General features: G+C 55.1%; 1 protein-coding gene across 5 annotated transcripts in view; it reads right to left on the bottom strand.

The window, feature by feature from the left end:
• RBPMS2 (RNA binding protein, mRNA processing factor 2) overlaps positions 1 to 25,091 on the bottom strand; it is a 37,394-nt gene extending 12,303 nt beyond the window's left edge. For 2 of the 5 annotated variants that reach the window (XR_004677370.1, XM_034994662.1), the window contains exons 1-6: positions 24,698 to 25,089; positions 8,412 to 8,489; positions 7,781 to 7,819; positions 6,634 to 6,696; positions 5,941 to 6,091; positions 5,303 to 5,442 (exon numbers count right to left, since the gene is read on the bottom strand). Coding sequence is in view for 1 of the 5 variants with exons in the window: in XM_034994662.1 (XP_034850553.1) it covers positions 5,303 to 5,442; positions 5,941 to 6,091; positions 6,634 to 6,696; positions 7,781 to 7,819; positions 8,412 to 8,489; positions 24,698 to 24,790 (564 nt within the window). In the remaining 4 variants the exon portion in view is untranslated. Of the gene's footprint in view, positions 1 to 5,302; positions 5,443 to 5,940; positions 6,092 to 6,633; positions 6,697 to 7,780; positions 7,820 to 8,411; positions 8,490 to 24,697 lie in introns of all 5 variants that reach the window. The other 3 variants (XR_004677372.1, XR_004677371.1, XR_004677373.1) reach the window with 2 other exon arrangements.
• Between the last annotated feature and the right edge of the window lie 53 nt (positions 25,092 to 25,144).

Here is a 25,144-nt window from a genome sequence, read left to right on the forward strand (position 1 = left end):
ATGGGTGTCCGTAAGGATTAGGGGAGACACAACATACAGACATCTTAGGAACCAAAGCTGCCGTGGTCTCCAAGGGGTACGACTCCCAGACGTTGGTACTGTCCTTGTAGGATTCTCCAAGGAAGCCAGGGCTGAGACCCAGCGGATGCCTACATCCCTTTCCACCCCACTGCTCCCCCCATTATCAGCCTCCCAAGTCTTAGAGATTTGTAACCCGCCAGCTGAGTCCTCCAGTGGGGGCCCGGCAGCTACTTCAACCCCCAGGCCCTACGGCCCAGTAACCCCAGAGCAGGATTCCCAGAGATGGGTCAGGAAGTGACCTGCCCTCCCTTTCTAGGTAAAGCCTCCCCATGGGCCCGTCGTCTGGGCGGTGAGCTATGCTGGGTGCCATGCCAAGACCACAGGGAGGCCACCTGCCCCAGTTAAAGACAGCATGCCTGCCCCGCGGCTGCCTCAGAGTGGTGGTGGAACATGGCACCACAAGACAAGTCAGGGGCAACAGGCAGAGTGCCCAAAGAGGGGGGCCCGGGGCACCCGGAAAAGGAAGGGACGGCATGCAAGAGCCAGCATAGAAAACAAGTACCAGCTGGCCACACAGACCACCCCCTCGACACTGCAGCAGTGGACTCAGTTTCCCACTTGGCTGCCTGGAATCCCCACCTCTAAGCCAGAAGATAGCGAGCAATGCCAGGTCATCTGGGGGCTGGTGGGAGCTTCCTGAAAACTGCCATGTCTCCTTCAAAGTACAGGTGTTTCATACACCCCAGGACTCTGGCCACCACACGCTCAGCAGCAAGTCAGAGGCTGGTCACCCTAAAATGCAGGACACTTGGCATATAGCAGGAGCAGGTCCTAGGCCACCTGACCAATACCAGAATCTTCCCTGGGCTCCGAGGATGTGGCACTGCTCTCACCAGGACATGGCTGACCCCAGGCCGCTCGAACCACCCTGATTAAGCGCCATACTGCACAGAAAAGGGTCAAGTGCCTCTTCTGGCCTCTGAGCTGTCCAGCCTCAGAGGCCACTATCTTCTCTCCTGCCTCCACAACATCTGGAAGCAGTTCCCTCCCTTCTCGGCTGACAGTCGAGGGGGAGGACGCCTCTCCTCCCCTTGGCTGAGCTGTGGGATGTGCTCTCAGCTGGAAGGGTGGCTGAACATGGAACTCATCCCACAAGAGAGGGACACGGAGGAAACCAGCACAGTGGCTACCAGCCAAACCTGTGACCCAGTCCAGCTCGGGAAACCCCCCCCCGTTAGGCAAGGACGTCCGGCCAGGCTGGGTGTCTCGCAGGGCTGGACAAGGGGCGAATGTCGGTTAGCGTGGGAAGGACTTGGAGGCCTCTGACTCTTTCTCTCTCTCTCTCTCTCTCTCTCTCTCTCTCTCGACGGGGGAAGCTGAGGCTTCCCGCAGCTGCATAAGGGGCTCCATCGGCAAGCCTGCTTCATGGGGTCCCCCACTCTCCCCACTAGGTGCCGCGACTCGGCCTCCAAAGCAGCAGTCTCCCCCCAGCCTGAGATGAGCCACCACCTCCTTGGGGAGGAAGTAGAAGAAAGCCCCCATTTCTGAGCTTGGGACCAATGTGCCATCCAGGTGGACAGAACATACTTGAGGGGCTGCCTTTTACTTCCTCAGACACCTGGGATAGGCTGGCAGTCAGGGCTCTAGAGAAGCACTGTCCCTTCCTGCTCCCGCTCAGAACAAGAGCCCCGTAAGGTGTAGCAGTCAGGGCCAGCACGTCAGGCAGTGAGTGCTCGGCCCGCTCCCAGGGCCTCCAGCTGTTCACAGGAGTTCTGCAGGTCCTGAGAAGCCACCTCACAGGGACAGGCCCGTGGGCATCTAGAATGACCTGGTTCCAGGAGGAGCAGCATCAAAACAAAGGGGGGACATGAATAGTCAGTCGTCTCTCAGAGCTTGGGATGGACTGAGAAGATAGGTGGATAGAGGAATCAATCCACATGAGAAGAAACAGGAATAGCCAAGAAATATGGGCGCCTCACTCATCAGAAAGTCAGTTAAAGGAACACTTGGGCTGGCATGTCTACACTTTGACCTTGTCATAGTTGTAGGGGTTTACGATAAGGAAAACCAGCAGGATAGGCGCAAAGGGTGGACAAGGGCGTCCACTGCCGCACGGCCCTATCAGCACAGAAAACTGCGTGAACAACCTAATGTACCATCGATAGGGAGCTGGACACTCTTACACAACAGTGGGTTTGCCAGGCAGCCGGAATGTAGATCTACATTTACTGACGGGAAACAAGGGCCTAATACTTAAGCTTTAAAAAGATTTTAAAAAGATCCACATCTATGGATCTTACACACATGCACCCAACCACCTACCAAGCCTAAGGACTCAAAGTAGCCATTTTCGGGGGAGCAGGATAATAAGCAAAGGGAAAAGAGAACCTTATCATGCCCATTATACAGATCAGAAGATAGAGGCAAGGGAGTTCATGTAACATTAAGGTCACCAGTAAGCGGTGAGCCAGCATAAGAGCCGCAGTCAGAGAGCCCCACATCCTCAGGTAGACGTAGAAAATGAAGCGCAGTCTGGGAGGACCCTGGGATGCAAGGGGACACAGAGAACCCCTGCTTTTAGGCATGTGCCAGACCCCAGTGTGCCCCCGCCACCCATACCTCTTGGATGCCTCACCCTCTTAAAGAGAAGATTCTACGAAGAGAACCAGGAGGTCGAACAAGATGGCCTCATGCCAAGACAGAGTGGGACTGAGCCATCCCCAAGCCCCTTCCTGCAGGTCTCGGCCCTGTGGCCACACACGGATGCCTCGGCCGAGGCTGGGCTAGTGGCAGAGGGCACGCAGTTGGGGTGTGCATGCTGGGATAGAGCAAGGAAGGACTGCTTTTCATCCCCCTTTGCTACTACCTTCTCTCCAAGTCACCTCCCTGCCTACAAGCACAGAAAGTCAGTTGTGTTGTTCCTCTGGGGTCAGAATAATGCCCTCAGGATCAACAGCGTCCACTTTCCTCATTGAGGATTTTCAGCCTCCACTTCTCGGCAACACTGTCATGGGACAAGGAGGGAGCTCTTGGAAGGTGAAAACACTGGAAAACATACTCTCCTGCTTACGAGTGCATCTGGTCCAGACAGGGTGGTTTACTGCTGTGGAGACGGACGTCCAGAGAAGTCGAGTAGCAGGGACAGAACTAGTTATTACCTGGTCCAATCTCTTGTTGTTAGCCTTCCTCCTGAAAAAATGCCATTATCCTTTGAAGTGGCCTTTATTCCCTTCCCAGGGAGGCCAGAGACAGGAAGTGAGACCCAATCAGGCTGCTCCAGCCCTCAGGGAGGCCCCAGGGGGCACTAGACAATAATGATAATAAACAGTAACTATGATAACCGGCACTTCTCTAGCTCTCCCTGTATACTAACATGCGGAAAAACAAACACTGATAAAGTAGGTAGGATTATCACCATTCCAAAGAAATGGAGACACAGAGAGGTTAAGTAACTTGCCCAAGGTCACACAGGTGTTGAAAGAGCCAGGATTTGGACTGAGGCAGCCGGACTGGAGTTGGGACAGCTCCTGGGCATGGATAGGGCGGGAAGAAGCTGGAAAGGAAGGCAACCGGAGGGCACAGAGCCCTGCAGTATGGAGTTTAAGGACAGGCCGTCACGTGCCCCTCCCAGCCAGCTGGGGAGCCACCCAAAGAAAGGGCAGACGCGCCTCTCCTTACGAACCTGACGTACCGTCTCTGGCTCCCAACCTCTGCCCACCATTGTCATGGCCAAGCATCTCAGAGCAGATGGGGTAGGACCACTCCACCTGATCGGGTCTTGCCCTCTCATTTCACAGATGAGGACACACACGGACGCCCCAAGGTGAAGTCACTTGAGAAAGACCAAGTAGCTAAATGGTGGCAAAGCTGGGATCAGAAGCAAGGAGGCCAGCAAGGCCTCGCAGGGCTGCTGCAGTGGAAGTCCCTGCTTGGCCAGGAGCTCTCCTGCCAGCCTTCCACATGCTGCCAGGTCACAGAGGACAAGCACTGTCTTCCGGGCTCACCGCAGAACCTGGTCTGTGGTAAATACCCAACCATTTCCCTTTAGCGAAGGATCTTTACCACCTTCCGATCCCCTGGTCAATTTTCCAAGCGCCAAGTCTAACCACACTCTGCCCTCAGTACGATCTAACGTGGCCGTGGCCAAGGAGAACTCCCCCGCTGAAGGAAACCGCCTGCGAGGGTAGTAGCAGCGGGGAGTCCGTGCCTTCCACCTTGGGACTGCGTGGACCCAGATGTCACTAAGCCCTTCAGAGGCTCGGAGACAGACGTGCACTCAGCCCTCCCTCGGGCAGCGCACCCAACCTCTCCCACCTCAGCTTCTGGTTCCTGTGAACTCTCCCCTTCCTGGCTTCGCACGTCCTGCTCCTCCTCCCGCCCCACTGTCCTGGCCGGGCCCCCTCCGTCCACAGCAGGGCGGGCCTGGCCCCGTCGCCCTTCCCCAGCCTCAGCTCTTGCTCGGTCCGGGCCAGAGCGGGCTTGCCGTCGCGCCTCAGCCTCCCTGGGCTGCTGGTGGCTCCCAGTCCGGATGCCCCGCTGCGTGTCCTGTCACGGCCTCAGGGAGGCCCGGGCCCGAACGGACCACAGCTCGCCGGCCCCTCGGGCACCTGCCACGGCACTCGGCAAGCACAGAGCCCCGCAGAGCCTGGGGCCCTCCCCAGCCGTCCCCCCGAGAAGGGACCGTTCCCTCCTTCCCGCCCCGGCGCAGGCCCACCGCAGAGCGTCCGGGCTTCGTCCGGGCTTCGCGAGAACCAGCGCACACACGGAGCCCTCAGGACGCGCCCGCTGCGGGCCAACGCTTCACGTGCTGTTAACGCCTAATTCCCACAACAACCCTGAGGCACAGAGTACGGTTCCCATCCTTCCAGGCAGTAAAAAAGGCAAGACTCAGAAACCTTTAAGAGCTTTCTGAGGTTTACAAAGACTGGAGAGGCAGCGGCAGGGGGCCCGGCTCCAGAGGCCACACTCCGGTTGGGACCGCAATCGGGGCTCTGTCAGCATGGGCGGAACGCAGCGTGGTGCCCGCCCGCAGGTGTTCAGCGGCTGGTGGGACCACGCTGGGTCTCTCTCAGCACTCACGCTCGGCCGCCGCCGATCCTCCACGTGGCTAATCCTCTCCCTCCCTCTGTCTGAGCCCAAACCCTCAAGATAAGGTCATGGAAGACAGCGGTCCTGCTGCAGCTCTGGAGGCATGAGTGGCCCACTGGCCACCCAGGAACAAAGTCTGGCCAACTTAGAGCCTCCTTCGTCCCCTACCCACCTCTCCCCCAGAGGGGCTTACCTGAGCGTGGAGGGCGGCGGCTGCAGCTGGGTAGGTGAATGCAGCAGGTGAGATGGCTGGGGTCAGCTCTGTGGTGTACAGAGGGTAGGGGGCCCAGGCCTCTGGGGACGCGGGGATCAGAGCAGCCCCCATAAGGTCATCTGCAACGGGAGACAACAGTCCCCACTGTCAGAGCACGGGTCTCCCCTTCCACTACCCTATTCCAAAGAGAGAAGGGGACCTATCACAGTGGTTGAAGCGTAAGCTCCCTGCTGAGGCCAGACTTCCCTCAAGGACCCCAAGACCAGGGAAACAAGCCCGTTAACTTGACCTGGCATGGTGAGCATTCTCTCTGCTTCAAGAAGCCCTCGGATGGGCCCCTGCCCGTCTCAACCAAGAGAACTCAGAGAAGGCTTCAGGGGAGCTGGGTGATACGGACAGCTCAGGAGCTCAGTCCGTCTGCAGTCCAGCAAAGGCTGCAGGGGTGGAAGGAACCCTAGAGAGAGGTGGCTGTGGACAGAAGAAGCCTCCTGGCAAGGACTGATTCCCTCAATGACAATCTTGATGTCTTCCCTCTGTATGCAACTCTGCCCAGGTCCCCAGCTTGGGCCAAGTAAAAGGACAGCAGACAACAGACGACAGCTCTGAGCACCACTCACAGGGGTCCCGTGCAATGAAGTGTGCTCCTAGGGCAGGGTGAGCGTTGGTGGGATTAGGTGTAGCCATTAGCTTGTTCTTGGCCATCTTGGTGTTGGCTTTGGCAAACTCTAGCCTCAGGGTCTGCGGGTTCTCAGGATCAAAGCGAATACCCTACAAGAGAAGGGAAGGAAAGGAAGGAAAAGACTGTAGGACCCAGACTGTCCACTGCAATGGGTACAGAGGGGCCCCAGAAAAGAGCTCGCCTAGGGGGCACCTGCGTGGCATGGTCAGTTGAGCAAATGACTCTTGATTTCGGCTCAGGTTGTGATCTCAGTGTCCTGGGACCAAGCCCTGAGTTGGGCTCCCTGCTCTGCGGGCAATCTGCTTGTCTCCTCTCCCTCTGGCCCTCCCCCTGCTTGTGCTCTCTCTCAAATAAATAAATCTGAAAAAAACAAAAACAAAAAAATGATCTTGCCTAAAAGCCTCACCCATGCAGGGGACAAGACAGAGGACAGACTGCTTGGACCTTGTGAGTAGTGGCATTTGACCCAGACAGTAGAGCCAGGGACCTAGCCTCGGAATGGCTGGGAAATCAGGCACATCTGCAGGCCCTTTCTTGGGGGGGCATGGAGTGGGGCAAGGTTTGCAGGAGGCAGGACAGGAATACTCGTTGCCTCGAGGTCTGTGGGTTGGGGAAAACCTTGTCTACTCACGTTCAGCGCATTCTTGGCCGCTTCTGCTCCTGCTCGGCTGTCAAAGATCACAAAACCAACAGGCTGGAAGAGAAAGGAGAGAACACCCTTGCATGTCTCCCAACATTCCACCTTCCCCTCAAAAATAAAACAAAAAACAGCTTCTTGCCTATATCTTCCCTATGTTTAGCTGCAATAGGAGAAGTTTCTCATGCACCAGAAGTCTCCCATCCAGGTTCCAATTGCTTTCTCTCAACACGTTAAACATTACCCTCTCGGTAAATCTTTTTTTTTTTAATGCATGCAGGTCGGGGCGCCTGGGCAGCTCACATGGTTAAGCATCTGTGTTCGGCTCAGGTCACGATCCCGGGGTCCTGGGATCAAGCCCTGCATCGGGCTCCCTGCTCCACAGGAAGCCTGCTTCTCCCTTTCCCACTCCCCCTGCTTGTGTTCTCTCTCTGGCTGTCTGTCAAATAAAATCTTTAAGCAAAAAAATAAAAATAAAATAAATGCATGCAGGTAATTAAGAGAAAGTTCCAGGGGCGCCTGGGTGGCTCAGTCGTTGAGCGTCTGCCTTCGGCTCAGGTCATGATCCCAGGGTCCTGGGATCGAGCCCCGCATCGGGCTCCCTGCTCCGCGGGAAGCCTGCTTCTCCCTCTCCCACTCCCCCTGCTTGTGTTCCCTCTCTCGCTGTGTCTCTCTCTGTCAAATAAATAAATAAAATCTTTTAAAAAAAAAAAGAAAGAAAGAAAGTTCCAGTGTTTTCCCCAGCAAGAAAGGGGATACCAATGTATCAAGGACATGAGAAGGCTCCAGGTTCAATCAAGGGGCAACAGGTTGAAAACTTCTCCAACTTTATTCTGGCAAGTTCACTCCAGACCCCAAATGGCCGCCACAGGGCCATCAGGAGCCAGAGCACAGCCACCACATCTGTGCTGGGGCCAAACTGTGACTTCTCAAAAGCCAGAGGGGGAGTCCCAGGAGCTGACTGGTAAGGACAGGGGAGCTGTGGAGGCCGCTCTTACACCAGCCCAGCACAGAAACGGGATGAGAGGGAGCAGGTCTCAGCTGCCAGATGCTTCAAGATGAGGAAAAAGGCAGCAGGCTCAGGTCCAAGTTTAGCAGTCGGTCTGGGCTGGGAGGAAAAAAAACTTTGGAGAGAAATTACCTGTCTCGATGTGAGCTTGATCAGGGACCCTTCATAGCCCTGCAGAGAGAGAGGTGGTCATCACGGGGAAGGTCAGAAGCCTTTGTTGCACTATCCTAGTCCCCCTCCTCCAGCTCCCAGCAGCACCATTCTCACACTCTCCCACCCTCCCCCAACATCCACCACCCTGACCTCCACCACTGATGTGCGCCCTCTGCCCTTGTGTTCCCTATCACATGGTCTAGCACGCGGGGCGGGCATCATGCGGCAGCATTCATCATTTCATGCATAAATTCCCGCTTGCTCCACTAACTTGTCATCTGGAAGGACAGACCCTACCTTGTAAAGTTTTCTCAAAACTTAAACTGAAAAGTCTACACTGAATCACAAAGATTCCTTATATGGCCAAGTCAACTCAGATTCTCTCTTGTTTCCACTTTACAGATTAGGAAAGAGAGGCTCAGAAAGGGCTAAGCAATCGGCGGAGAGCAACACGTGAATGAGCAGAACCAGGACAGGAAGCCAGATCTGCGATCACCGTTTCTGATACGCTGCCCTTTGTCTTTCCTGCTGCCCTATCCAGGTCAAAGTCATTCCTGCTGCTTCTGCTCCGGCCTAGGCTCTGCCCACGGGTGGCTGGGTCCAGACTCACCTTGAACGGCCGGAAGAGCAGGTAGAGTTCTCTGGGTTTAATGTCCACAGGGAGGCCACTGACGAACAGTGTCCGGACCTGGGGACAGAGACCACAGTAGACAGGGATAATGGCTCTTCCTTCAGGAAGGAACTGGAATCCTTCCAGAGGGGAAGGAGGAATTCCGAAGATCCTGGGCTTCCTTTGGAGGCCGAGACAAACGAATACTCGGGAGTTTCACAGCATTTCACTTTTCAAAGCCCTTTCTGTACACTTTGCTTTCTCTGCGTTCATCCCACAGGTGATTCAACAAGCACCTGCTGAGCACCTCTGTACACAGACCCAACAGCGCCCGGAGGAGAGAGCCCTATGTGATAAGCACACAGATCAAGGATCCCTGAGACTTCAAGAAAGCTAGGGTATCTTACCCCCAACATTAGACAAGTCAAAATGTATACAGTTTTCAGAAGATACCGACGGACCCCTGGTTGAGAGGCCCTGCCTGGTCTAGAGAAGACGCAAGGATGTAAACGGATCCTAAGTCTTAGGTCACGCTACACCCTGTAGTGATTTCAACGGAGGGCCTGGCATGCTCACATCCGTCTCCTAGTGCTTCCTACACTAGATGGAGGTTCTTCAATGGCAGGGACTATGTTGTATTCTTGCCTCTATGCCCCGTTCTTAGCATGGGGCTGTATTAAACATTTACTGAATAAGGGACCTGGCTAAGGAGTCAGAGAGGGAAAGTTACGCTGGGTTTTCAAGAATGAGTAGGATTTTACCAGCTTCAAGTGAGGCAGATGGTGCTGTAAGTTACGAGCCTTGCCCTCAACATGGTTACAAGTTGGTGACAGAGCCAGATCTAGACACCAGGTGTCCATCCTGTGACTCTGACCAAACCTGACCTCCTGAACCGGGGGTGAGGTCCCTGAGAGGGCTGGCAGGCACTCGACGGCACCACTGTTGGTGACATGTTGCTGGTACCAGACGCTCAAGTAGCAAGGCCAGATCGGCCAATAATTAGAATGGGGAGGGAGGATTTTCCATTGTTTAGGTCCATTAAAAATACATATTAAAACTGTGGCTGAGGCATGAAAAACCCAAATGAATAGAGCTGCCCTATATACTCGACTCCTGATTTCAAAAAGTTGCATCTCAGGGCACCTGGGGTCGCTCAGTTGGTTAAGCGTCTGCCTTCAGCTCAGGTCATGGTCTCAGGGTCCTGGGATTGAGTCCTGCATCAGGCTCCCTGCTTCTTGGGGAGCCTGCTTCTCCCTCTGCCTCTCTCTCTCTCTCATGATTAAATAAATGAAATCTTAAAAAAAAAAAAAAACTCTTAAAAAAAAAAAAAGTTGCATCTCATACCATCAAGCCAAGCGTAAGTCTTCCCAACTCATCCCTGCTGGTATAAGAAAAAGCTCACGTGCCTCAGCCACCCCCACCCCCCATGCGGCCATTCCTGACAGCATTTAGATGCCCTACAGTGGCCACATACCCTTTTCCAGAGGCACCAAAGGATTTCCTCCATGCTCCAGTGATGGCCTCCTGAACCCAGGCAACAGCCCTTCCAATGGCTTGAATCAAGAACCTGAGCAGCCAGGCTAAGTTACACCCAATGCAGGCAGGCAGGCACACAGACAGACAGACAGACACACCCCCAACGAATACCCAGGCCTCAACAACAGAGCCAGGAATGGCAAAGGAAACCAGCCCTGACAGTTGCTGGTAACCAGTGCCACCAATCCCGCCCACACCAAGAATGGCTCCCAGCCCACGGCTGATAAAGAATGGGTGAGGACAAACTTCTTCTCTCGCATAGGTTTTTACCAAGAAGCATACCAGGCAGAATCCCTCGCAATTTAGGATGCATCTTCCCCCTCTGGCCATGCCTCTCCCTCCCCAGACACGCCTCTGCTTCCAGGCACGGGGTGAGGATTCTGCACATTTCACTTCCCTGTGTACGCAGCTCTCGGGCATGGCCCTGTTTCCAGAGGAACCCGGGAAGAACTGGACAGCCCAAGCTCCTGGCAGAGTGAACCCAGCTCCTGGACTCCAAAGAACAACGGTCCTCTACACCCCTCCGCCCTTTGATTAGAGGGCCTTTAATTTACATGTAAGCGCTCAAACAGAAGTGATATGCTCAGGTCACATGGCTTGTTCTTAAAAGGCAGAAGACCTGGGACTCAAAACCCAGGTCTTCTGACTACTCGTCCAGGCTGCTTTTGGGTGCCAGGACTTGGGCACCCAGCCCACTCCCCAAAGATGGACTGAAAGTGTGCAAGCCCAGCCAGGGCCATGCTGGATGGACCTGGATCAGTACTACTCCCTCCTCCCAGGGATGTGGTTTTGGTCCAAGACACGGAGCCAGAGCGGCCCCACAGAAACCTCTGCCTCAGTTCTCCCCAGGGGCCACCCATTTCACCCAGGCTAATTTTAAACCCTTCCTCAAATGGCTCCTTTCTGGCCAGACCTCCCCAGAGGCTCCCTTAAATAGCAAGTTCTCAGCACAAAATTTCCTGCTTGGGCTGGGGGTGGGGTTGAGGGTGAGTATGGGGGAGCTTTCCCTCATTCCCAGCTCGGATCCTTGTTTCCAGCCTTCCCTCTGGGCCAGACGACCCTTTTCCCGTTTCCATCTTTTAGGTACTACAGTGTCCAAAATGCTACAATCTGGCTACCGTCCTGTCTCAGGAAACAAGCTGAGGTCAGGCAGTTATGGATCAGGTGGTGGGTCCCCATCCGCCAGGTCACAGGAAGCTTAACCTGAATACTCTCCTTGGTCCTTATTTGATCCTAGTCTCGCCGGCAGATGATGTGCCCTCTGCCTATCCCCTTGTGCAGATAGGGAAACTGAGGCCCAGAAAGGGCTCATGCAGCTTAGCTCACAAGGGAGCCAAGCTGGGTAAGACCCAGGCACCCTGACTTAGCCATCTGTGCCACCAGGAATCCATCTTGCTGTGGGGACAGAGGGAGTGGCACGGAGGTGGCCTCGTTAGCCCCATGGGTGGGGAAAGAGCTGCCTGTGTCAGTTAGGTAGGCAGCCCCTTCCCCCAGGCGCTTGTTTAGGATGCTGGGGTGATGGGGGCAGAGCAAGAAGGAACCACAGGTGGAAGGAAGCGTAAGCCTAGCCGGCTGCTCAGCTACATGTGGAGAGGACAAGAGGCTGCAGAGACCAATCCCCCTCCCGCTTCCAACTCTATCCGGTCCTGCCCCCCACCCGACAAGCGCCCCCACAGGCTTGTCTCAAGGCAGCTGCTCCTGCTGCCCCTCAGCGCACCCCTTCCTCATTCCCTAACTGAAGGGCACTCATCTTTCGGGTCTCTCTGTTTCCTCATTCCCCCTTCCTTCCTCTGAAGTCTTTTTTTTTTTAAAAGATTTTTATTTATTTGAGAGAGAGAATGAGAGATAGAGAGAGCATGAGAGGGGCGAGGGTCAGAGGGAGAAGCAGACCCCCCACTGAGCAGGGAGCCCGATGCGGGACTCGATCCCGGGACTCCGGGATCATGACCTGAGCCGAAGGCAGTTGCTTAACCGACTGAGCCACCCAGGCGCCCCTTCCTCTGAAGTCTTATGTGGCCAGGACGCCCTGCCTTCTATTGTTCCCACAGTCTAAACTTACCCCCTCCACCTGGACTCTATAAAAGCCCAGAGACAGGAGCCAAGGCTCAAAACTTTCCTATCCTTCAACCGTGCCTAGAGTCAGGCCTCTGCATTTAAACTACCCACCCCTCCCACCCCATTTCTGTGCACCTCAGTCTGTTTAAATGAAAGACTCCCACCAGGCACAGATGTGGCCCAGCAGGGCACAGTGACACAATACATGGGGGAGAGAGCAGGCTCTCATTGGTTACACCAGAGTCTGCATCCCAGCTTTATGCCTGGCTCGGGGAAGTGGTTTCATCTCTCCAGATCTCAGTTCCTTCGTCTGTACAACGCAGATACCATCTACCTCCAGGATGAAGAGCTCACTTTCCTCTATGCCCAGCACATAGGAGAGGCTCAATGAAATGCTGGTTCACTTAGGGCTCCTGTAATCACAGCATTGACCTACACAAAAACCTCCCCTATCAGGTACCATGAGCCATTTATTTATAAAGTTGCCCAGTGAGCCTGGATTGGGTCCAAGTCAGTCTGGAGCTGGGAATGCAGGTGAGTCAACCGTAAGTAGTCATTGGATTCTTTAGTGTTCCTCTTCCCTAGGGAGGGAATGGCCAAGGTGGAAGGCACCATGGAGACCAGCTAGTTCAACACTCTCACTCTGCAGATGAGGGAACCGAGGCTCAGGATAGGAAGGTGACAGAGCAAGCTGACAGCACAGTCAGATCCTTTAGGGGACGGCAGGGACAGAAACATACAGTGACTTCTCCAAGGCCTTGCCTCCTAGTCCTGTGTCCCAGACTCGCACTGGATACCCCTCCTCTTCCATGCCACCGCTGATGCCAGCCTCATGGCAATAGGGTGCAACATTCAGGAAAGAGGCTGGGTACAGACAAGGATTCAGGCGCCAACTGCGGGGTGATGCCAAGCTAGAAAGATTAACCAAAGCACCCATGTCCTGCCTACTCTGTGTTCAGTACAGGAATTCAACACAAAAACGTTTTTAAGTATTTGAAGAAAACAGAAGGGGTAGTTCACACAATCCCAGGCTACTAGAAGGCACCAACCTTGTTGCCTGGGCCCTTCTCCTTCCATACACTCACCCTTTCTCCAGAAGTATCCAGACAACGAAAGGGATTATCTCCCCTGTCCTGAAACGTCAAAGGCAACAACAGTCCTCCTAAGATGGTCATCTTTATGGCAAGTACCGGTGGACGGTGCTGCACCACAGCCACATCCTCAGTCCAGTTGGAAGGTAAGTTTGGAACAGGGTAGGGAGAGTATTAGGGGAGAACCGGAGAAAGTATGGAGAATCTTTAGAAGTCAGTGAAAGAAGAAACATGTTGAGGAACAGCTCTTCCGGTGGAACCTGCTAGAATTACCATGTTGACATGGACAAGGAACTTGGCCACAGAGGTGTGCCCATAAAGGACACTGCAGACATGGCTATGCAGCCTTCATAATGGTCAGGAGCAGACTTGACCTTGCTGGAGGTCCCAGCCAGCCCCAGGCCTGCCTAGAGGAACCAAATGGCCTTTAGCACAACTGTGTGCCCCATCCAGGAGGCTTTGGGGGCCCCTGAAGCTGGTCTTCCCTTAGGCAAGTCCTGCTACCTGACCTTCCCCTGAGCTGCTGGGAGCAAAGGGTCAAGGAGGTCCAATCTCATTTAAGTCCATGCCACAGGCTATCACTGGAGGTCAGACTTCCTGAGGTTGTCTAGCTCCTCACTATGGACCCTACAGTGCTGGGGGGAAAGAGCCCTCACCTCCTCCACAGAAGGCCTGTGAGCTCGCTCCCAGTGCTCCAGGCGAGGGGCAAAAAAGAGCATCTCTGAGCGGCCTCCCTCACCCCCAGCATTATTCTTGAGGCCCCTGTGGAGGGAATGTCCCCTAGAGGGAGCCTCTCAGCCCACTTTCTTTTTTTTTTTTTTTTTTTTTAAGATTTTATTTATTTATTTGACAGAGAGAGACACAGTGAGAGCAGGATCACAAGCAGAGGGAGAAACAGGCTTCCCGTGGAGCGGGGAGCCCAATGCGGGGCTCGATCCCAGGACCCCAGGATCATGACCTGAGCCGAAGGCAGATGCTTAACGACTGAGCCACCCAGGCGCCCCTCAGCCCACTTTCTAACCCCAACATGACAGACTCCCTGGAGTCCCTGGCTATTTCCTTCAGGCCTCATACTGAAGGTCTCTCTCCCTCTGTGGCCCCCTGTGGCCCTCCCCAGCACGAGGAAGACTACCTTCTAAAGAGAAGCAGGAAGAAGGGACTCTGACCACCTCATTCATATCTGTGTGTCTGATGTTCTTCCTTCAGACAAACTGACATTTGTTTACAGATCTTCAGAAAAAGTGAAATCAAACAAAAGGCTTCAGGAGCAAGGGGATAGTGACGCACAAGGCATTAGCCTTAGAACAAGTCAGACCTCCGTGGGAAAGGCCACTAGGCAGGACTCCTCCTCTATCAGTCCAGGTGGACATCTCTCTTGGTCCTGGACACTCCCCCAGGCAGACCTGTCATTCAGTGCCCCCAACCCAGGCCAGCCCTCTGGACAGTGGCTGCTCAGAGGTCTCCCTCCTCCCCCTAGGGCACACAGAGGACCCAGCTCTCATGGAGGCCATATAGAAGTTGAGGGAAGGGGGCTGTTGGGGGATAAGGAGGGGATGGGTATTCTCTACAGAGGAAAACAGCCGAGCAAAGCTTCCACGTGGCACAGGACGGGGGCAGCAGTCAATGGGGACCCTCCTCCAATAAAGAGGACAACACACTCAGGGCCCTGTGGCTCCAACTCGCCCCAACCTTTTTGATGCAAGACTCCCTTCACACCGAGCATTAAATGTTCAACTTCGCAGTTAAGGGCCACAGCAGGGTACTGTGGCTGAGAGGACAAGCTCCGTTAAGTCCCAGCTTTTATTACGAGACAGAAAGGGTAAACACCGCTTTCAAAAACAGTGGAATGCTCATGGATATCAAACCCTCTTAGCCTTTAACTCTGAAGGTGTCACAGCCACTGCCTTCCTTTAAACCCCAGCCTTGTAATCTCCAAGGACCAACCACCCAGAGGACAGACCTTTCTCCACAAAGGATGCTGAGGTAGGAAAACATCAGGGCCACCCCTGACCTCTTCCCCACCCCACCCAGAAATAAACCCTGGGGTCCACTAGGAACACTCTGCCCTAGGAGACAGACTCCTGCCTTCCAGGCAAATCCCCTCCTCACAGGGCTGGGACACGAGAAGGACACACCCAGGGAAACCTGACTTTGGCAATAGATACATCCTACCAAAGAGATAAAAATGACATTTGAAAACGGATTCTTTGCAGCAATCCTGTAGCATCTCTGGAAGTTGGAATTCAATCTGGAAAGGAAAAACTATTTCAACTGTCCATTCCATCAAACTACTGAAGTGATGGGCTTGCTTTGAATCCCCACCTACTCGCAGCTTAGTGTGAGCTCTGGTGTCATCTGGATGGAAAACACCACTTAGGGAGGGGGGGGGGGGGGAGTCCAAAAAGGGAAAAACAAGCCTCTCATAAGCCCCTCCCACATCCTTCCCTGACTCCCAGCCCTCTGAAGCAACTGAAATGCAGAATATTGGAGCTGGAAGAAACCTTATTTTTAGATGAGGGAACCAAGGCCCAGGGGTCCAGTGAGTTGCTCCTGATCACCAGCATGTCAAGAAGCAGCCCCTGTGTCCCCAGGTGCCTGTGAGTCAACGCTCCTTCGCAGGCCTCAATCTCACACACCAACTTACTCAGCCCCCAGTCAAGTCAGCCTTGGGCAACCTGAAAACAAGTGGCCTTTAGCCTCTAAGAAGGCAGAAACAGCTCCTCGCAGACAGTTGATTTGGGGCGGGGGGTGGGGGAGTGGGGGGTGTGTTCTACGGGATGATCCCATGGTTAGTCCTTAACAGAATTAATTCCAGGAAAGTCAAAGGAAGACAGATAGACAGACTGCTGATTCCCAGCACTAAGTGGGAACAGCCTTGTGCCCTGCTGACTTGCAGGCAGGGGCCGGAACAGGGCCACACACATGCCTCAGAGAGGGCAGCTAGGCACATGTGGCCCCAGACGCCCCGAGTCCAAACGGAAGCCCAGGCCACCCCACCCACCACCGCCACCCCCACTGGCCAGACCCTGAGAGTTTATGAAATGCAGCCTGCACTACGTCCAGATTATGGCTTTCCTGATACAAAGATACTAAAGGTCCTGGGGCACCTGGGTGGCTCAGTCCGTTAAGTGCCTGCCTTCGGCTCAGGTCATGATCTCAGGGTCCTGAGACTGAGCCCCGCATCAGGCTCCACACTCAGTGCAGTCTGCTTGTCTCTTTCACTCTCCCCCTGCGCGCTCTCGCTCTCAAATAAATAAGTAAAATCTTTTTTTTTCTTTTAAAGGTTTTATTTATTTATTTGACAGAGAGAGACACAGTGAGAGAGAGAACACAGGCAGGGGTAATGGGAGAGGGAGAAGCAGGCTTCCCACGGAGCAGGGAGCCTGATGTGGGGCTCGATCCCAGGACCCTGAGATCATGACCTGAGCCAAAGGCAGACGCTTAATGACTGAGCCACCCAAGTGCCCCAATAAATAAAATCTTAAAAAAAAAAAAAAAAAAAAGGGCGCCTGGGTAGCTCAGATGGTTAAGCGTCTGCCTTCGGCTCAGGTCATGATCCTGGAGTCCTGGGATCGAGTCCCGCATCGGGCTCCCTGCTCGGTGGGGAGTCTGCTTCTCCTCCCTCTGACCCTCCTCCCTCTCCTGCTCTCTGTCTCTTGTTCTCTCTCTCTCAAATAAATAAATAAAATCTTTAAAAAAAAAAAAAAGATACTAAAGGTCCTTTGTCTTTTTAAAAAGATATTTATGTATTTATTTATTTGAAAGAGAGTGAGCAAGAGCAAGCAGGGGGACGGAGAGGGACAAGCAGACTCTGCACTGAGTGCAGAGCCTGATGAGGGGATTGATCTCGACCCTGAGACCATGACCTGAGCTGAAATCAAGAGTCGGTCACTTAACAGACTGAGCCACCCAGGCGCCCCCTGAAGGTCCTTTTCAGGGTTGCACCAGCCATCATCCTACCCAGCTCTGCTCTGGCTTCTCCAAGGGGAAGAAACCCCATTGAGAATGAAGACACTGGAGGACTCGAGCTCAGCCTCCTGTTCACCAAGCACCTGCCTATCACACCCGGAAACAAAAGAAAAAGAACCTCAAACCGAACTGTCAGGGAGCCTGGGTAGTACCCCAGCCTGGCCACCAGCCAGGCAGGTGTCTGCGGCCTTCCTCTACTGCTTCAACTATAAAGAGGAAGGATGTACCAGCCTCAGGGTCCTTCACGCTCCACCTTGTAGGATACCAAGGAAGCAGGAGAAGGTGACTGGTCTCAGGAGAAGGCTCTGGCATTGCCCTCCAGCTGCTCAGGGCTTAAGCACTCCCCATCTGCCCGGAAAAAGGCCAAGAGCGTGGTGTAAAGGGGGCTAGAGAATGAGAGGGTGACAGAGCAGCAAGTCAGCAGCCAGGCCCTGGGGGTCTGGGTGGGGTCTCTGCTGGGGCAATGTTGGGGTTGCCAAAAAGAAACCTCGGGACAGTCCCCCACACAGGCCGAGGCTTGGCACCAGCAGGTCGCTCTTACCCCTCCCCGGGGCGGGGTGGGGAGGAGGGAAAGAAGTCCCTCTGAGTGGGGCCACTTGACGAGAGGTGGATGGAATGTGGTGACACGGCCCGCAGACGCAGGACTTATAAGGGCTGAACAAGGACACAGGGAAAAAGAGCAAGCAGATACAGCCAGACAGTGGATGGGAATTGGGACACAGGCTCCCGGAAACCCAGTGCTTCCCATGCTCCCTCTGAGGAGCTCTGGGCTGCTCAGCTCCCGAGCTAGGACACTGCCCAGCTTCCCCGCACCCAGGGCACCTCCGATGCCGTGAGTCCGACCTGGTGTGAAGCACCAGGCTTTGGATGTGTTCTACAGCCTTTTGCCTGCCCCTGCTAATTACAGCCCCAAATCACAGGGTTTGGCTCTCAGGCCCCACTCTGGGCAGCACTCTGTGGTTTCCAGGTCTTTCATACTGGCGGTACTGGCCCATTTTACAGATGAAGAACCAGCTCAGGGATTAGGTGTTGGGACAGCCAGGGGCAGAGCCAGCAGTAAAATCCAAGTCGTCTGGCAAGCTGAGGCACTTCCCCTACAGCCTGCAATGTGTCCTAGAGTCCAGACTTCCAGACTGTGTATGAACAGGGGTCAGGGGAACCAAGCTGGGGTGGTAAGAAGTTCTCTAAAGGGTAGGACAGGGCTAGGTATGAATAGAGTTTTAAATAATAAGGCTTCTGACCTCATGCTCCAGGCCACTTCCAGCCCCAGGAACAGAAGGCAAAACATCTCGGGGACAGACTTGGTCAAAAAGCATGTTGTGAGCACAGCCTACACCTCATTTATAGGGAAGGAGACCAAACTGCAGGAATTGCATGGTGCAGACTCAGTGCTATGGCCGGGGGGCTGTTTTCCATTTGGTTCCAGACACTGCCAGGGGCTAAGTCTTTTAGAGGCGACTCAAGTGGCTGGCTCACAGGGCCCCCAGCCGGGAGGCCTTCTGGGCAAGGCTTCCTTCCCTCCTGGGCCATCCCACCTCCCCTGTCCCTCCTGGTGCCATGTGGTCCGTCAACACAGATCTACTGCTCGTTCCTGTGCCTGGCAAGGGTCGCAGCTGTCACCACTGCCACGTACCAACCCACGCATCAAAGTGTGAGCCTAGGGGAACCTTATAGCCCTCCTCCAGCTCCGAAACCAATACCTCTAACCCTTAACCACCTGACGTTATTCCACTGTGAACACAGAGCACTGAGCCTACCACACCTGTCCACTACCTGAAGGAAGCGGATGAAGCCTGGTAAGAGAGGTTTCCTAACATAACGCTCCTGTCGTTGGGAGGGGATCTCTGTTTGCGAATGGAAACTGCTTCAAGGGTCTGCATTCTGGTGTGGAGCTCCCTGGTCACAAACACCCCAAGCTGTGCCTGGACATGGCCACCACCATACAGCAAGAATGAGGACCAGTCTAGGCAGAAGTTCTTCCGTTTCAACAAACGTTCTCAAAAACGGTCAGGTCCTACTCCCGTAACCTCTCCTGACACCCCCTCCACCAGTAAAAGCCCAAGACCCATTTGGTGAGGGAGAGGGTGGCTAACCACAAAAGGGAGCTGGGTACTCCAGACACTCATCCCATGGCCTTGTCCAGGTCAGGTCCTACCCCTTCTTCCCGGGAGTCCCAGGCCTGTTCAGAACTATACAGGCGGCCATGATGACTTGTGACAGCCAAGAGCCTCTGCTCAGTGGGCCATAAACGACTAAAGGCCATGGCAGATAGGCCTAGACAGACCCTCCCACTACGTACAGCCCCTGCCCCTGCTATCCTCCAGAGGCCCCCAGCACAGATGGATCCACCAGCAGACTCTTCAGGAAAGGCTGACTCTTCGGTCAGCCTTGGCACATCTCAGAGGTAACCATATTTTTTCCATCCAAGGATAGAATAGGGAAGCAGCAGAAAGAGGGAGGCCATGCTGTCCCTGGGCAGGGAGTAGATGGGGTTCCAGAATACAGAGCTTTGTGGGGTGTCTATAGCTCCCACCTCACAGCAACACGGTTTCTGAAGTTCAGCAATGGGCTCTGCCCCACTGCCTCATGGCTTTGCCAGGGGTGCGAGGACCCCTCTGAGGAAGCCATGGTCAGGGGATGGCAGAGAAACTAACAAGTTACCAGACGTCACTGCTATCCAAAACCAACAGCTCAGCAGAGTCTGGGGCCCACGGACCAGGAGCCCAGCCCTCAGAGTAGGTAGGATGGACTCTTTGCCCTCTCAGGACTGTCTGGAGGCCCACTGGGATAAATGGGTGGAGAGCATGAGAGCAAAAATCAAGGCATCCCACACTTCATGTCTTGACTCAACTTCGAGTACTCACCACCCTCTCTCTGGAGACAGGAATGAGAAGAAATCAGAATGTCCAAATGCTGAATGGGATTTAGAAGTTGGTTCTTACTGGGATAAGCTAGCCAGGCTGCCCATGTGCAGGGAAGGAGGAGATGAGACCCAACAGAATGACCCCCCCACACACAAAATGACAGGCAGTCACTTTACAGTGGGAACCATTTCTTTAGTTAAGATGCCCAAAGCAGCAGGGTACCAAGGCGGGTGGTGGGTAGGGGTGGGGGGCAGTAAGCCCCAGTACAGGCAACAAGGGGATGTACTGCCTATAGAGACTGAATAATAAAACTGACTCGGTCTGGTTTTATCACCCCGTGATGGCAATCCTAAACAATATGTGATAAAATACTCCTCCTACAAGGGCTTCCAGCTCCCATCACCCAGTCTTCGGATACCCCCAGCCCAACAGGAACCACCCTGGAGCAGCACCACCCAAAGCTCAGACCTCAAAAATTTTAGTTGCAAGACCTTTTCTCCCCACCACCCCAGCCCTCACCAAAAACCCTAATGTAAAACAGAACAGCAGGTACAGTGTGTGGTTAAGGGCAAACTCTGGGTTCAAACCCCATCTTATCTACTTACTAGCTACATGAAAGTTTTCCAAGATTTTGTTTATTTATTTGAGAGAGAGAGGAGGTGCGAGCAAGTGGGCAGGGGGGGTGGGGAGTGAAGGCAGAGGGAGAAGGAGAGAACGCCAAGCATGGAGGCTGACGTGGGGCTCGATCTCACGACCCTGAGGTGGACGCCCAACCAACTGAGCCACCCAGGTGCCCCTACATGAAAGTCATTTAACCTGTCTCAGATTCCTCATTCATAATATGGTGATGACAATAACGTTAAGCAACTCACAGTGCTGTTGTGAAAGTTCAAGGAGGTAAAATGGTGAGATACTTAGAATAATGCCTGGCACGAATACTGGGTATGGGCTTACTATTATTAGGACAGCCTCTCTATTAGGTTATTTGAGTAGAGAAGTCACATCCACAACAGCCCCGAGGGAGGAAGGAGGCCCAGCCTATAGAATCTGCCAGGACCTATCTGCCTGGGCCCTGTCTCCAGGTAAGTGCCCAGAAGAATAGACGCCTCCCTTCCCTCATATTAAAAAACAAAAAACAAAACCACTTACAGATAGAGAGCAACAAGATGTCCCAGATTCTGTCAAAGATTTTTGATGGCAGAGAAAAGGGAAGTGGCCAAGTTACACGCTGGACCCCCGAATTCCTTCACCTTCATCTAGAGTGCTAACCCTGGCCCATCCTGCCAGGGACTTGGCTGGTACCTCAGAGACCTCTAGAGGACACATGATGGACCCAGCAGTGCCAGGCCTGCAAGCAGCCACGTTGGCCCAGATACATTGGATGCAATGGACAAGCACAGATGGGGGTGGGAGGGCAGCAAGGGGTCAAGACCCTCAGGTCAAGCTGTAGCTTCTCTGGTTGCCATTAATGCCTGCCTTTCTATAGTTTACCATTAGGCTGGAAAAAAAACTTCTTTAACTCTTAGAAACCTGAACTCCATCCACTCAGGATTCCAAATACTACCTTCCCTTCAGCTCTGCCACAGTCCCCCCACCCCCAGTGAATAATTCCTATAACTTAGCTTTACCTTGTATTATGAGATTAAAGTCTCCTTTTAAAAAATAGAGTGTACCCCTCCCCAGAAACACTGTAACTCTCTAGCCAGCCCTACAAATCAGTAAGGCATGCTTGTCTGGGGCTCCGGAGCATCAGAGGCAAGCCTGCCCTGTGCTGCGGTATTGCCTCACCTTCTGGAGCTCCCGGTACCAACCCCACCTGGGTTAAGACATAGTCTCTAGACTGAAAGGGACACTCAGCTCTTCCCCTGCAGACACCCTCCTTAATTCATCGCTGCCCTCCTTAGCTTTCAAACGGTATCATAGCTTCTAACACATCTCCTTTCCAAGTGGCAGAAAAATGCCAATTTCCCCCCAACCCTGTGTGATCTCGGCCTCTTCGTAATGTGGCCCCCAGGACTGCTGCAGCCTAGCAAACTCCTGGTAGCCATGTGGCTCCAGAATCCACCTCTCCCTCTGCCATTTGCTATTCGCTCTTCCTGGAATGCTTTCTGTCCGGCACAGGCCTAACAACCTCCTACCCAGCATCTCAGGGAGAGCTGATCTCTACCTTCTCAGGGGCCCCCACTGCATCACTTGCTGATACCCCCTTATTTGACCTACCCTTGCATTTGACATCCCATCCCCTCCTCCTTCTCACCTTCTAGTCTGTGATCTTTCACCTGTAATCCTGCTCCCTGGTCCAGTACAGGAACCTAATGCCTGTGATAGGGATGAAGGCCCCAGGCACAGGGTGGCCAAGCAGGGGAAGTCAGGGCTATACAAAGGAGCAGCCCCACGGATACCCCCTTCTAGAACCGTATCCTTCTGGAACCGTGACAACACACCCCTTTCTCCAGCAACCTAACACCTCTAAGAATTGAGGTCTTCTGGTGGGCAAGTAGGATTCCTTGGTTTTCTAGGCTTGCTTTACCTAATCTCTGAGAGCCAGCCTGGCTCAGCCATGAGAGTAAACTACCCCTGCTAACACAGATTCCCTGGATGGTGGCTCCTGGGGGATGCAAAAATGACTGCCCAGGGGGCATCTAAGCTAAAGGGAAGGAATTCAGTTCCAGCTCAAGCCACCAATTCAAGAAGGAACCTCAGCAGAAGAGCTCTTGGCCCAGAAGTCTGAGGGGAGGGGGCTCATCCTTGCACTTGACCAGAGCAGACACCGGGATCCAGGAGATTCCCAGAACTTTAATTTTAGACTTTTGTTAAACACAGGCCCGTGCCCCTCCATCAGCACCAGGTGCACTGACTCCCTCAACCACGATGGTGTTATAACCCACCTCTGCCCCCAAGGAGGAGTCACAGGGATTCCACTTCTTGAGGATTCTGCCCTCTCTCTCAAAGAAAAGTGCTTAGAAAAAAGTGACCGATACTTCAAATGCTTTCTCTAAGAATTTAGCTTGGCCACAAGGTTCACCCTTCCCACTTCAAAGGGGTAGGTCTGAGGGTCAGCCCAGCCTCTTGGGTGAACTCCCTGCTAAAGTCAACCATCTAGCATTAGTGGCCTTCTGGGTCTTTGCCCAGCCTCACAGGAGGTCAAGCAGAGATTCCCCACACCCCAGCAACCCTGCCACCTTCCCCCAACTCTCAGAGGAGATTCTGAACAACCAGGTAGAGTTAGGGTGGGGTTAAGGTTCCCATCCGCGCCACGGGTCTGTTGGCATGTCACGGTCCAAGGAGGACAAGGCCTTCAGGAGCCACCCCCCAGCCCCCGGCTCCCCACTGCGATGGAGCCCACACACCACTGGCGGACAAATGTCAGGCCCTCCCTTGCCATCCCTCAGTGCAAAGAGTTATATATTCCCCCACAAAAAGTGAGATCTAGACCTAGATTCTCAAGATGCCATGCCATTGGTGGACTCGGACTAGCAGCAGGACTCTGAATTACTAAGAGTGGGAGCTGGTGGTGTGACCCTCCCACCACCCCTCCCACAGTGAGGAGCCCAGCCCAGCACTGGGCCACTGCCGCCATTCTGCACCAAACCTATAGCACGGCCAGCCGGCAGCACGGCCACTGCATTGGAGGGAGGTAGCAACACCAGCCCCCCCCCCGCCAGGGGCTCTGCGGTTTCTCCCCCAGACCAAGGGGAAGGGAGCTCAGGGTGGATAACTGACCCTTGGTTTCCTGGGCAAGGGCTTGCCAGGGCGCGGCAGGAAGGGTCTCTAGCCCTGGAGTGACACAGCAGGCCAGAGGCCCTGGGAGAGAGCTGCAAAGCCTGTCCCCTTCCACACCAGTTTTTGTCTGGGCCAGCCCAGCTCCTGGTCTCCATTCGCCGCCCAGAGTCCTAAGGCTTATATCCACCACCTCACCGCCCCCCGCCCCAACACACACCCTCCCGGATTTTGCCATCCCATTAACCACCCAGCTCCTGCTGATTCCACGAAGCCGCCTCACACGCCCTCCTCTTTAGCACATGTCTGGTGGTCAAGATAATGTCGCCTCTCCTTGAAGAATCCCACCCAGGCCAGCTCTGGAGTCCTGGATTGCCTGCCGGGGCAAAACCGAAGGGAGGAGAACCGGGAAAGGAGTATCTTTAGGCATCTCTTCCTCAACTCTAATTACTGCCCGCTGACCTCTTTGCCAAAGCCCAGGTTCTGGGGCTGCAAGGAAAGCCCGTCCACTCCCCGTGACTACAGCTCAGTTGCAGTGAACCAAGGTGCCGGGCAGCTGGCCCGGGCCTCCAAGGTCACGGGGAGGGGTCAGGGTGGAAAGTGCAAGGGAGCGAGGGTGCCGCCGCCCGCTGTGCTAATCCCGCTTAGTTCCTTCCCGCGGAGGCGGGAGTCCCGGCCATACCCGAGGAGCGCCTCGGAAGAAGGTAGCGGGCCGGGCCGAGAGTAGAGAACGAGGGATGCGCGGGCAGCAGGCGTGGGGCAGACGCCGCGCCGCTCGCCCACCACGGGACGCACGGACGGCGGCCGGCGCGCGGCCCGCCCCGAGCCCGGGAGGGCGGGGAGACAATGCCCGCCCGGCGGGGCAGTCCAGGCCGCGCGCCCCCGCCCGCCGGACACGGGCTGCTCCTCCCCGACCGAGGGGCAGCGGCGGGAAGGCGCCCGGAGCGATTGCCAGACCGGCCCCGCGCGGCGCGGGAGGCCCAGCGCGCCCTTTCCCCCGCCCACCTCCGCGTGCACTTCGCCCCGACAAGTCCCGGGGCCGCAGACCCACCTCCTCCTCCAGAGTGCCGCTGGAGCCCGAGCCCGTGCCGGTGCCCGTGCCGGTGCTGGTGCTGTGCTCGCCGTCCGGCTTCAGGTTGCTCATGGTGCGGGGGGTGAGGTGGGGGTGGCGAGGGGAAGGGAACGCGGAGGGCGAGCGCGGCGCCCGGCCCCGGCGAGGAGGTGGGAAGGGGCGCGGTGAGCGGTGCGCTCCGGGAGTGCCGGGCGGGGTGGCGGTGGGGGGCGCGCGGGGCGGTGAGAGGGGCAGCCGCCGCGTCGGGCTGGGGTCACATCAAGTTTAGCGGGTGCGGGAGGTGGGGAGGGGGTGCGGCGGGGGAGGCCCTCGGAACCGGAGCCGAGCCCGAGCGGCCGCCGCCTCCGCCTTTTCACTGCGACCGGCGAGTGCGCCCGCGGCGGCGGCGGCGGCGGCGGCGGCGGCGGGGGGCGGGCGCCGGGGGAG

This window comes from Mirounga leonina, unplaced genomic scaffold, assembly GCF_011800145.1.
Source record: "Mirounga leonina isolate KUSES-001 unplaced genomic scaffold, KU_Mleo_1.0 Mir_91, whole genome shotgun sequence".
Classification (NCBI taxonomy): domain Eukaryota; kingdom Metazoa; phylum Chordata; class Mammalia; order Carnivora; family Phocidae; genus Mirounga; species Mirounga leonina.